Source organism: Heterodontus francisci, chromosome 2 (assembly GCF_036365525.1).
Source record: "Heterodontus francisci isolate sHetFra1 chromosome 2, sHetFra1.hap1, whole genome shotgun sequence".
NCBI classification, from domain to species: Eukaryota; Metazoa; Chordata; class Chondrichthyes; order Heterodontiformes; family Heterodontidae; genus Heterodontus; species Heterodontus francisci.
In genome coordinates, this window is record NC_090372.1 from 210,413,065 (window position 1) to 210,426,751 (window position 13,687).

At 44.9% G+C, this 13,687-nt stretch overlaps 1 protein-coding gene across 1 annotated transcript in view; it reads right to left on the reverse strand.

Annotated features, from left to right (window-relative positions):
• Positions 1-13,687, reverse strand: part of LOC137381049 (pituitary adenylate cyclase-activating polypeptide type I receptor-like) — a 114,417-nt gene that overhangs the window by 13,958 nt on the left and 86,772 nt on the right. The window contains exon 12 of the mRNA XM_068053445.1: positions 4,369-4,449. Coding sequence (XP_067909546.1) covers positions 4,369-4,449 — 81 coding nt within the window. The remainder of the gene's footprint in view (positions 1-4,368; positions 4,450-13,687) is intronic.

The following is a 13,687-nucleotide window of genomic DNA, read 5'->3' on the forward strand; positions in this document are numbered from 1 at the left end:
GCAGTCCTGTTCCAGGTTCAAAATGATGGACGACACAGGCCGGTGGACTTTGCTTCTCGTTCGCTGTCACAGACAGAATGAAGGTATGCAATGATTGAAAAGGAAGCATAAGTAGCGTGCAAAAAATTTTCGGACTATTTACTGAGCCTCAAGGTCAAGATCGAAACTGACCACACGCCACTAGTAAGGTTACTTAATTCCAAAGAGTTAGCAAAATTACCCCCAAGGGTACAGAGAATTCGACTACGACTTATGGGATATGACACAACTGAATATGTCTCAGGAAAACATCAGGTGACAGTTGACATGTTATCAAGAGCATCAAGTGATCTATTTGAACTGGGAGATGTCTCATTCTTGGAGGAAGTGGAAATCTTTGCTTTAGCTGTTACCGAAGATTTGCCGTCAACTGCACAAAGGTTACAGCAAATTAGAAAGAGGTCGAAGTCTGCGAAAATGTAAGACGGTTCTGCCAAGAAGATTGACCAGAATAAATGCCAAATAACCCAATCCTGGGGAAATATTATGAATAACGAAGCCATCTTACTATTGTGGATGACTTACTAGTCCATGGTGAAAGACTAATTATTCCTAGGACTTTAAGATTAGATGTCTTAGAGAAACTACACCAAGGGCACTTAGGAATCACCAAGTGCTGAGCAAGAGCTAGGAACTCAGTATGGTGGCTGGTGGTTGCCAAGGAGACTGAAGACATGATGTCCAATTGCATTACATGTGCTACCAGACAGGACTCCAGAGAGCCACTGATGTCATCCTCATTTCTGTCCAGGCCATGGGAGACCTAGGAATGGATATCTTTGAATACAGAGGGAAGATTTTCCTCATTGTAGCAGATTATTACTCTCAATGGGTTGAAGTCAAACCAATACATGGCCACAGTTCTGAAGCTATAATAAAGTCACTGAAAGAGATTTTCGCCACACGTGCATTCCAGACATAGTGAACTCTGATCCACAATTCGCGGATGAGGCATTCTAGCAGTTTGCAGAAACGTATGGATTTGCCCGTGTTAGGAGTTCACCGAGATACCCCCAGGGTGATGGAGAAGCAGAGAGAGGTGTTCGCACCATGAAGAAGAATGAGGATTTTCAGCCAACATTGTTAAACTATCGATCAACACCACTCCAAAACGGGCTGGCTCCATGTGAGTTGCTAATGGGGAGGAGATTGAGGACACATCTACCCACCCTCCCAAGTAACCTTCAGCCACGAGTCAGTTCTGAGGACTGAGAAAGGGTGAAGGACAGAGAAGAGAAAGAAAGATCATTTAAAATGGAGAATCATGATAGGCATTACAGAGCAAAGAACCAAACAGACCTACGACCAAGAGACTTTTGGTCAAAGACCAGGGTGGATATGGGAAATGGTAAACAAATCTCCATATCCTCAATCATACACCATCCAGACAACCAAGGATGGATAAAGAGGAATAGAAGATCTTTGGTACTGGCACATCCAAATAAAGAATTGATGAAAGATCAAGAGAATCAGCTACCAGACAGATGATGAGCTGGTGACATAACCAACAACAGAACCCAGCGGTGACAGAGAACACGAGTCATCCGATAGTTCCACTCACACACAGGAAAGTGAGGAAGAAGAACTGAAAGACTCAATTCCCCAAACAAGTGAAAGAAGAACGCGGACGATGGCAGAGTCGGGAAAACCCCAGTGTTACAGACCTGGTGAGTGAAGTCAGAGACTTGTGGGGGAGATGTAGTAAATGTACAGAAGCTGTTGCTGGGTAGATTATGTATATAGGCCTTAAGCATCATCACAGGATGTGATGTCACAAGTCTGTACTTCGTGCTGCTCAGTGTTCATGTCGATACCCTAGTAAAGGGACCCCTGTAAATAAACCCCTTTTAATTTGATCTGAGTCCGCTCTCTTCACTTGTTACTAACAACACATTGACAAGATAATACAGCAGCATCTGTGGAGATATATGGGCCCTGATGGAGTCCAGGAAAGATTAACCAGAATGGTTATCAGGGCTTTGAGGGTTAAACTATGAGTACAGGCTGCTTAAATGTAGCTTGTATTCCCTTGAATTTAGAAGGGATGAGCTAATCCAGGTGTTTAAAATGAGAAAGGGATTCAATAGGACACCAAGAGAGAAACTATTACCTTTGGTGGGACAATTAAGATCAAGATGGATATATTCTTAAGATTGGAGCCAAGCCACTTAGAACTGAAATCAGCAAACAAGTTTTCACAGAAATGGAACTGGAATTTTGGAATTCTCTTCCTCAAAAGGCTGTGGATGTTGAGGGTCAAGCGGAACTTTCAAGATTGAGATCGATAGATTTTTGTCAGGCAAAGGTTTGAGGGGTTTTTGGAGTAAGGGTGGGTATGTGGACTTCAGATTCGGATCAGCCGTGATCTAAACAGAACAGGATCAATGTGCTGAAATGTCTCCTCCTGCTCCTATGTTCCTATAAAGAGAGTGGGATTTCACTGTCCCATGCAGATATCTTTCGACAGGGATTCCACCATCTTGCAGCACGGTTGTAATCCTAAACAAACACTCACAAGTTTCTGTAGAGCTCACATTCGGAGTTTGGAACTTGTTGAGGGACCAATTATTTTTTATTGGTCAGTAGTAATCGTGGGTAGGAATACATAAAACTTGATTCTTCATTCAATGGTTTGTAATAGAGTTTTAGAGGTAAAAATAGGTGTGTGTTAGGTTCGGGGTTAGGGTAAATTTAGCAGTGGGATGGCCCATGTACATCCTGCCCGTATTTTTGGGCCATAGCTAAGTTCATTAGGCCCATTCATTAGGCATCCTGGGTATTTGGCTAAAATAGGCATTGGGCCACACAAGTATGTTAAACTGGCACTCAGTCCCTCCTAGAGGAATTTGCTCTTTATGAAGCTCCCTCCTGGAAACTGTTCCCCCAATGAGCAGTCCAATGAGAGCCTGCTCCGCTCAGGTTTTGTCAGCAGCCACCTGCCCCAGTTCCACAGTATCCCGATCGCCCTCCCCACCCTTATCCCTCTTTTTGTTGCTCCATTCCCCATTCCCACTCCCCTGCCTGGGACTTACCTCTGGCCTGCTGTCGGCGAGGCAGCCAGCCAAATCTTCATTTGTTCAAACAGGCGAGCTGCCCGTCGAGGCAGACCATCTAATTAATATTAATGAAGCCCGAGGCCCACCTTTGGGCTGGCCTTAGATACTTTTGATACCAGGGCCAACAAATTTCCATCAATTCAAGTTGGAGTTAAATGTCTGAATGAGTTGTGTTTCACCATTCTTCATAAATATAAGACAAAGAATTTGATTCCAATTCTCACATTGCATCCATTGGGATTGGGTTGTTTCGATGAATTAATCAATCGATCTAAACCAAACCTTCACATTAAGGCAAGGTTTTGTAGTACTCATAGCTGCACCTGGCTCAGTGGTAACTTGCTTGCCTTTGAACAACAAGGTTATGAGGTTAAGCCCTACTCCAGGTACATGAGCACATAGGTTGACACTCCCAGTGCAGTACCGAGGGAATGCTGCACTGGCAAAGGTGCCATCTTTTGGATGAGACATTATACCAAGGCACCACCTACCCTCGCAGGAGGACATAAAAAAACACCATGGCACTATTTCTAAGAACAGTGGGGGAGTTCTCCCCAGTTTCCTCAAAAAACACCTCTAAAACAGATTATCTGGTAATTTATCTCATTGCTGTTTTTGGTAGCTTACTGTGCAAATATTAGCTGTTCCTCTTCCTAAATTACAGCAGTGATTACACTTCAAAAGTACCTCATTGGTTGTGAAGTGCTTTGGGACATCCAGAAGTTGTGAAGGGTGCTATATAAATGCAAGTTCCCTCATTTCTCTTCCCGACAATTTGCATGAGGCTCTTATATATCAGCATTGTAAGTGCAGCCAACCACTCAATCAGATGATGGCTCAAAGCCATTTCATTCAAACACCATTAATCCAAACTCAACAGTAAACTTAAGCAGCTGGGTGTAACATTGCTTGATGATACAGCATTCAGGCATCATGTTGAATTAATAATGTTTGTTCAGTATAATTGTGAAATCAACAATAATCTCAATTATTCTCTTATCTAAGCAGGGTAGATCCTCTCTGTCAGAACAAATGGCGTCCCGCAGTAAGTGAACTTCTGGACACTACCTCACAGTTCTAATCTCTTTGAAAGGCCAATATTGGCCACTGACTGTTGCCCCATCTTTTCTTTTTCTATATCGCCCTACTGGACAGAAGTTTGAGTATTAATTTCTTCCAGAAACACAGAGGTAAACGTTGCAAATATTCCACGCATGCTTTCACAACAGACATCAGTTCAGTGGGGAGGGAGGAAGGTTTCACTTTCACTTACAGGGTAATGGTGGATAGTTCTGACATCTTGCAAACATGCTGGTTAACTCTCTGAGGCTTACAGTAGCATTTCTGCACACAGCTGTCAAACACGACAAAGTTTTTATTTAGTTTATTTACAGAAGATAGTATCAGAGACTGAGAAAAATGGGGGGAAAAAATCACGATGAATGGAAACAAGGAATGAGAGAGAAAAAAAAAGATATAATAATGTTCGGCTTTTTCCAATAGGCCACAAAACAACAAGAGTCAGAAATACAGTATCGTGTTTGCTGTTCAATTGTTTTATACACACTTAAACTCAATGTCTAACCCGTGCATTAAATGGCGGCATATAGTATCTTACATTAGAACATAAGTAGTTCAGGATTTTAAGGGAAAGGTAAATAATCCCATCCTTTTTGTTTGAACATTTCCACCTACTCAACCTTGTCTCTTGATCTTTTCTCTCTCTAAACTTCATGAATATTACCCTACTCCCTTCCCCTACTATGCAGTTCCCTTGCTGCTAACTCCTCCGCTGCCCTTTACATGGGCATGCTCAGTATGCCTTTGCTTTCTACTCCTAACCTTCAGTTTGCTCCCCCTGGTATTTGGACCCCTTCCCTCACAGTGAATGGATTATTAAATATGGCAGGTACTGAGGCAGCTCTTCACTCTGGAAGGTGCAGTCTTTCGGATGGTACCTTAAACCAAGGTCCCGTTTGCCCTCTTAGGTGGATGTAAAAGATCCCATAGCACTATTTAAAGAAGAGCAGCGGAGTTCTCCCTCGTGTCCTGACCAATATGGATCGCTCAACCAACATCACAAAGAAACAGTGTCTGGTCAGGATTTCATTGCTTTTTGTGAGAGCTTGCTGTTCACAAATTGACTGCTGTGTTAAAACAATGACCCTTCTGAAGTACTTCATTGACTGTAAAGCACCTCGGGGTGTCCTGGGGACATTTAAGGCTCTGTGTAAATGCAAACTGTTTTCTCTATCTTTCAGCTTAAGTTAGATATGGCCAGAAATAGGCAAATAGAGACCTTGGTTTTGCATCTGGAGGTATGGGATACTAAAAAAAGGAGGTAAAGTTTACAAGCCCAGAGGTTGCAATTGGAGTAAAGCAATTCCTGGTGGAACAGGCTCGAGGGATTGAATGGCCTACACCTGTTTCTATGTTTCACAGAATTTCATGGAGTTGTTACGGCACAGAAGGTGGCCATTCGGCCCATCGTGCCAGCGCTGGTTGCTATGTAGTCATAAGAAATAATGGAAAAAATGGCAGCACAGCCTCAAGAAGATGTTGCCAGGGATGAGGAGTTACAGCTATGACTATAGACATAATGAGATTTTAACTAACTCAAAACCCATTCAGTTAGACAGAGTTAAAATCGGGTGGACTTTCCACGGGAGTTGTGAAGATCAAGGTGACCTTATAGAGGTCTGCTAGGTACAATGGGTTATTTTGAGGCAAATAGTGATAGACTGTTTCATTGGCTGGTGAGAAATTACTGTGAGGGCACCAATGTATAGTATTCAGAAAACACTCATAGGGCTGGAGGTTAGAAAGACTAGCACAGAGGGTGGTTAGAATGTGGAATTCTCTACCACAATTTTATTGTGACAGATTCCATAAATTCTTTCCATTAGATGCCTGTTTGAAAAAGATGATAATTCAAGCAGAAGTGTGGGATTAGACCAATTGGTTCATGTGGAGAAAAAGATAGGTACAGACCTGTGGGGCTGAATGGCCTGTTTCTGTGTCATAACAGTCTCCAATTCAATAACTTGCCTCCAGCAGCTTTGACAATTTCTTTCATACTCTTGGAAACATCAGTTGACCTTCCACATAAGCCAAGCCCAACTGTCTAAATCTCTCCTTTCAACGCACAGTTTATTCCCCATATTCCAACTCAGGGTCAGCCACATCCTTACATAATTCAGTAACCCAAATTGAACACACAACAGCATTTTAGGTTTAATCACTATTTTATACAATAGCATTTTGGATTTTATAAACAGGGGCCTCAAGTACAAGAGCAAAGAGGTGATGATAAATTTGTGTCAGGCAATGGTTAGACCACAGTTACAGTTTTGGGTATGGCATTATAGAAAGACTATTAAAATTAGAGAGTGTACTTTTACCAGCAAGATACAAGGCTATGGGGAGATAGCAGGGCTGTAAATTAGTTTTGGATTGCTCTAGCAAAAAGCTGGTAGAGATACAATGGGCTGAATGGCCTCGTTTTACATTGTAAGCTTCTATGGTTCTGTTGTAGCAACTCTGTCTGCTGGTCCTATTTGAAGACTGTTCCAAAACACTGCATCTTCAGGCATAGAAATTAGGACTGAATTAGGATCATGTTGCATCTAGCACTTGGTAAAATGTACTGAAACTATTCTAATATATACCTTGGCAACAGTTAGTCATGGGTAGCACTCTTGCCTCTAAGAGAGGCAGTTGTGGGTTCAAGACCAACTCCAGAGACTTGAACACATAATGCAGGTTGGCACAGTGCAGTCGAGGGAGTGTGTACAGCAACTTTTTGAAAAGTTTATAGATACTAAAGTCCACACAAATAATGTAATGTCGCATCGAATTAGTTTATGTGAAAACATACTCTTTCTGCTGAAATGTTAAACTGAGGGTTTTCCTATCAAGTGGATGTAAAAGATTCCACTATTGGAAGAGTTCTCACCAATATTTATCCCTCAACCAATATCAATATCAATATAACAGATTATCTGGCCGTTATCACACTGTAGTTAGTGGGAGCTTGTTGTGTGCAAAGTTGCTGCTGTGTTTCCTACATTACAACAGTGACTACACTTCAAAAGTACTTCATTGATTTATAAAGCCCTTTGGGACGTGCTGTGGTCGAGAAAGGTGCTATATAAATGCAAGTCTTAATTTTCGTTGGTGCTTCCAGCACATGCAAAGATGGAAAAGGTTCAATGTTGCCCACTTTCATCCCTAGAGTACCAGTGAATGAATAGGGATCGATCGCAATCCCGTAACATCAATAAACATGTGTTCCTGTTGCCTGCATTATCTATCCCAAACTCGGTTTCCTTTCAAGTCCACAGATGGGCAAATCGAGGGGACTGAAATATCTTTCAGTCCAGGTGTGCATATATAAAAAAATAAACAAAACTCGAGACGCGAGACAGGCCAGCTGACAGAACGGAAAGTAACGACTTGCTGAAGTAAATTCCCACAGGTATTCAGAGCCCACCCTATCATGGACCATACAGACTGACAGCTGGAGAGTTACGAGGCTGCAAGTTATAAGAAGTAAAAGCTCAAGGCCAAAGAGACTTTTGGTGATGGAAATTTCCAAAACGTCAGAATAATTCACCATTGAAAGAACCAGATCATTTACAAACGTACAAAAAAGAAGTTGACAGCAGGTTAATTGAACCTGACCCACACACAGTACGATAGCAGAAGCATCGTGACTTAAACACCTCCTCCCTCCAGAGTTTGACATGCAACTGAAGTGCTGGAACCTGCGAGGCTATGGACCAGGTGCTAGAAGGTGGGATTAGATTGGGCAGCTAGTTTTGTCGGCCGGCAGACACGATGGGCTGAATGGCCTCCTTCTGTGCCGTAATTTTTCTATTGTTCTATTTTTCTATGGTTCTAGTTTGACTGGACCCAGATGTATGTAGTCCCATTGACATAATAAATTACAGGAAGCACAGATACGAGATTGTGTGTGCTTGTTAATATTCTGAGGACAAATTGCTTGCCATGAACACGAAATGCTTTCAGGATTAGCATATACGGAGGCTAGCATATATGCAGCGGCCAGAACAATTGACAATTTCAAAAGTAAGACTGTCAGATTTTTGTTAGGGAAGGGTATTAAGGGAAAGGGAGGCAAGTTGGGTGGATAGAACTTTGGTACAGATCAGCCATGATCTAATTGAATGGCGGAATGGGCTCAAGGGGCCGAATGGCCTATTTCTGTTCTCCTGTTCGAACACAGCTATAGCTCTTCATTCACTCCATTTCAAAGATCTAATAAAGTCCCATGGGATCCAAAGAAATGCAGCAAGGCAGATACAAAATTGACTCAGTGGCAGGAAGTGATTGGTAGAAAAATTAGAGGGGAGATGAGAAAATACATTTTCAGCCAGAGGGTGGTGGGGGTCTGGAACTCGCTGCCTAGAAAGGGTAGTTGAGGCAGAAACCCTCAACTCATTCGAAAGGAGTCTGCATATGCACCTCAAGTGCTGTAATCTGCAGGGCTACAGACCAAATGCTGGAAGGTGGGATTAGAATAGGTAGGTCATTTCTCGGCCAGCAGCAAGTGGCCTCTTTCTGTGCCTTAAACTTTCTATGATTCTATGATTTCTATGATTCTATGATTCTAATCTCACACACATTATGGGATGGCAGGACATGTGGTTCTGGCTCTCAGCGAACCTTCTAAAATTGTTTTCTCGTTTCTCGTTTTCTCCTCGAGTTGCTGTTAAGTTCTGTAGGTGCTGGCACTGTCCACCCTCTCACCCAAGTGAATATTGTCTTCATGCACCAGTTTAGACAGTGAGAGTTGATAAGCAATTGAACCGTGGGGGATATCACATCCAAACCCGATCCTGCCTTCTCTGGATAACTATCAGGAGCAGCAGTTACATGGATGAAGAATAACGGATATGGGAACAGGGAGGGTAAATGTCCATATTTATCCATCCACCAACATCATTATAAAAAATCCCAGATTATCTGGTCATTATCACAGTGCTGTTTGTGGGAGCTTGCTGTGCGCAAATTGGCTGCTGCATTTTCTACTTTACCAGAGTCCCCACATTTCAAAAAGTATTTCAGTGGCAGTAAAGCGCTTTGGGACATGCCTGAGATCACGAAAGGCGCTATAGAAATGCAAGCTTTTTCTTTTTTCTTTAATCGAACTGTGTGCTCGCGTGGAGGGTAAGGGCCGACATGAACTGGTTGGGCTGAATGGCCTCATTCCATGTTGCATATATGTATGGGTCCCCAGACCACAGGTAATCCAGTAAAATATAGAACCTGTGCTGCTTTCCGGACTGTGACCAGCAAACACAGCGCCAGCTGAGAAGATCTCATGAGTTAGAACCACAATAGGCAATACATTTACCCAGAGGGGAGACAGTACCTGTTGCACTGTTAGCCATAGCACAGTGGGTAGTACTGTCACCTCTGAGTCAGAAGGTTCTGGGCTCAATCCTTATTCCAGAGACTTGAGCACATAATCTCGAGGGGTTGCCCAATGCAAATACTGAGGGAGTGCTGTCTTTCCGATGAGATGTTAAACTGAGGCCCCCATCTGCCTTCTCCGATGAATTTAAAAGATCCCATGGCACTATTTTGAAGAAGAGCACAGGAGTTTCTCCTTGGTATCCTGAGCAATATTCATCCCCATATCACTAAAAAAAAATAGATTGCCTGGTCATTACCTCATTGCTGTTAATGGGAGCTTCCTGTGTGCAAATTGGCTGTTGCGTTTCCTACATTGCAACAGCGACCGCACTGCAAAAGTACTTCATTGGCTGTAAAGCACTTTGAGATGTGGAAGGCGCTTTAGAAGAGTAAATTGCGTCTTTTTAAGAAGTAATGAAGGATGTGCACGAGAGCGGGAGAAGCTTCCCCAACAGTGGGCAAAACCAGAGACAGTGGACGGAATTAGAAAGAGGTAATCAGAGCACAAATATTGTAATCCAAAATGTGTCTGGCCGTCTGGGTGATAACATGTAAGTCAGTATGTCAACTGCAGGATGCTCAGAATCAAAAATTCAGTGCTTCATAAATTCGAACAGGAAATTCAGAATTAAACATTCTTGTGCATTTAGATCATTCCATTCACTGTTTGATAGAGAGTGCGATATCCATTAATTCCTGCCAGTCCTTCAACTCACAAGTAATTGTGTGCAATTGCTTCTCTTACTTTGCTGGACCATTGCATCTCACTCAACTGTCAGTGAGCGATGATCCGCCAAGACACTTAGAGAAAGACAGACACGTAGAACCAGTGAGAGATAGGGACAACACCCTTACAACCTGCACGTTCTCACTTTTGTGATTATCTTGAATATAAATCACCAGTCTTCAAAGACAAGACTTACTTCCAGAAGGAACACTCCAAGTTCGGTCCTCTCTCTTTCCCTGTACACTTTAATTACAATCAGTTTAGAACCATAAAACTACAGAAGCTTACTCCACAGACAGAGGTTATTTGGTGGATTACGTTGTTGTTGGCTTGTTGCTAGAGCACCACAAAATGAATCCTTCTCTCCTCCTAGCTTTTATCTTCCTCTGCTTCAAATACTTATCCAATTTTCCTTTAAAAGGTGTGATGGTCTCTTCCTCAACCTTTCCCAGTGGAAAAGCATTCCAGTTCCAACAACCCTCAAACAAAAATATTTCTCCTAACCACTGATTTTATTCCTTTTCGTGAAGAATGTAAATTGTTGAGACCTGGGTAGTTAACGCCCAACCAGATGAAACCCTGTTTCTCCATTCACTCTCTTAAAACCTATTGTCATTTTAAAACCTCAATTAAATCCCCTCTTAACCTACTCTGCTCCAGTGGAAATAGTCCCAACAAATCTTTCCTCATAAGTATAGTTAGGAAAGGGTTAATTAGACTGTCTTGAAGTCCTTTACTATAGTAGTAATATTAACTTCTGCTTTTTGCTTATTAAGTGAATCTCTGTTAAAGGAATGTTTGCTTTTTGTATAACCAGGGCTAAAAGGGTTACATTATGAGGACAGGTTTATAGACCAGGCTTGTGTTGCTTTGCGTATAGAAGATTAAAGAGTGATCTAATCGAGGTGTTTAACATGATTAAAGGATTTGATAGGGTAAATAGAAACTATTTCTTTGGGAAGGGAGAGAGAGCCTGAGGGAAAACAGTGCCATGGAGGGAGAGTCAGCAGGAGCGAGAAAGAGAGCAAGAGAGCATGTGGGAGTCAGTGCGAGGCAGGGAGAGCGAGTCTGTGGGAGTCAAGGAGAGCGAGTCAGTGGGAGGCAGTGGGAGGCAGGGAGAGCGAGTCAGTGGGAGGCAGGGAGAGCGAGTCAGTGGGAGTCAGGGAGAGGCAGGGAGAGGCAGGGAGAGCGAGTCACTGGGGTCAGTGGGAGGCAAGGAGGGCCTGTGGGAGACTGTGAGAGGCAGAGAGAGACTGTGGGAGTAGGTGGGAGGCAGGGAGAGTCAGTGAGAGTCGGTGGGAGGTAGGGAGAGTCTGTGGGAGACAGTGGGAGACAAAGAGAGTCTGCGGGAGGCAGAGAGAGTCTGTGGGAGACAGTGGGAGACAGAGAGAGTCTGTGGGAGTCGGTGGGAGGTGGGGAGAGTCTGTGGGAGACAGTGGGAGACAAAGAGAGTCTGCGGGAGGCAGAGAGAGTCTGTGGGAGATAGTGGGAGACAGAGAGAGTCTGCGGGAGGCAGAGTGAGCCTGTTGGAGTCACTGGGAGGCAGGGAGAGTCTGTGGGAGTTGGTGGGAGACAGGGAGAGCCAGTGGGAGGCAGACAGAGTCTGTGGGAGACAGTGGGAGGCAGAGTCTGTGGGAGACAGAGAGTGTCTGTGGGAGTCAGTGGGAGGCAGAGAGAGTCTGTGGGAGGCAGAGAGAGGCAGGAAGAGTCTGTGGGAGGCAGAGAGAGTCTGTGGGAGACAGTGGGAGGCAGAGAGAGTCTGTGGGAGACAGAGAGAGTCTGTGGGAGACAGTGGGAGGCAGAGAGAGTCTGTGGGAGTCTGTGGGAGGCAGAGAGAGGCAGGAAGAGTCTGTGGGAGGCAGAGAGAGTCTGTGGGAGACAGTGGGAGCAGGAAGAGTCTGTGGGAGGCAGAGAGAGTCTGTGGGAGACAGTGGGAGGCAGAGAGAGTTTGTGAGAGTCGGTGGGAAGCAGAGAGAGTCTGTGGGAGGCAGAGAGAGTCTGTGGGAGACAGTGGAAGGCAGAGAGAGTCTGTGGGAGGCAGAGAGAGGCAGGTAGAGTCTGTGGGAGGCAGAGAGAGTCTGTGGGAGACAGTGGGAGGCAGAGAGAGTCTGTGGGAGGCAGAGAGAGGCAGGAAGAGTCTGTGGGAGGCAGAGAGAGTCTGTGGGAGGCAGAGAGAGGCAGGGAAAGCCTGTGGGAGTCGGTGGGAGGCAGAGAGAGTCTCTGGGAGACAGTGGGAGGCAAAGAGAGTCTGTGGGAGTCGGTGGGAGGCAGAGAGAGTCTGTGGGAGACAGTGGGAGGCAAAGAGAGTCTGTGGAAGTCGGTGGGAGGCAGAGAGAGTCTGTGGGAGGTATAGAGGGGCAGAGAGAGTCTGTGGGAGGTATAGAGGGGCAGAGAGAGTCTGTGGGAGGTATAGAGGGGCAGAGAGAGTCTGTGGGAGGTATAGAGAGGCAGAGAGAGTCTGTGGGAGGTATAGAGGGGCAGAGAGAGTCTGTGGGAGGCAGAAAGAGGCAGAGAGAGTCTGTGGGAGGTATAGAGAGCCAAAGAGAGTCTGTGGGAGGTATAGAGAGGCAGAGAGAGTCTGTGGGAGGTATAGAGAGGCAGTGAGAGTCTGTGGGAGGCAGAAAGAGGCAGAAAGAGTCTGTGGGAGGTATAGAGTGGCAGAAAGAGTCTGTGGGAGGTATAGAGAGGCAGAGAGAGTCTGTGGGAGGCAGAAAGAGGCAGAGAGAGTCTGTGGGAGGTATAGAGAGGCAGAGAGAGTCTGTGGGAGGTATAGAGAGGCAGAGAGAGTCTGTAGGAGGCAGAAAGAGGCAGAGAGAGTCTGTGGGAGGTATAGAGAGGCAGAGAGAGTCTGTGGGAGGTATAGAGAGGCAGAGAGAGTCTGTGAGAGGTATAGAGAGGCAGAGAGAGTCTGTGGGAGGTATAGAGAGGCAGAGAGAGTCTGTGGGAGGCAGAAAGAGGCAGAGAGAGTCTGTGGGAGGTATAGAGAGGCAGAGAGAGTCTGTGGGAGGTATAGAGAGCCAAAGAGAGTCTGTGGGAGGTATAGAGAGGCAGAGAGAGTCTGTGGGAGGTATAGAGAGGCAGTGAGAGTCTGTGGGAGGCAGAAAGAGGCAGAAAGAGTCTGTGGGAGGTATAGAGTGGCAGAAAGAGTCTGTGGGAGGTATAGAGAGGCAGAGAGAGTCTGTGGGAGGTATAGAGAGGCAGAGAGAGTCTGTAGGAGGCAGAAAGAGGCAGAGAGAGTCTGTGGGAGGTATAGAGAGGCAGAGAGAGTCTGTGGGAGGTATAGAGAGGCAGAGAGAGTCTGTGAGAGGTATAGAGAGGCAGAGAGAGTCTGTGGGAGGTATAGAGAGGCAGAGAGAGTCTGTGGGAGGCAGAAAGAGGCAGAGAGAGTCTGTGGGAGGTATAGAGAGGCAGAGAGAGTCTGTGG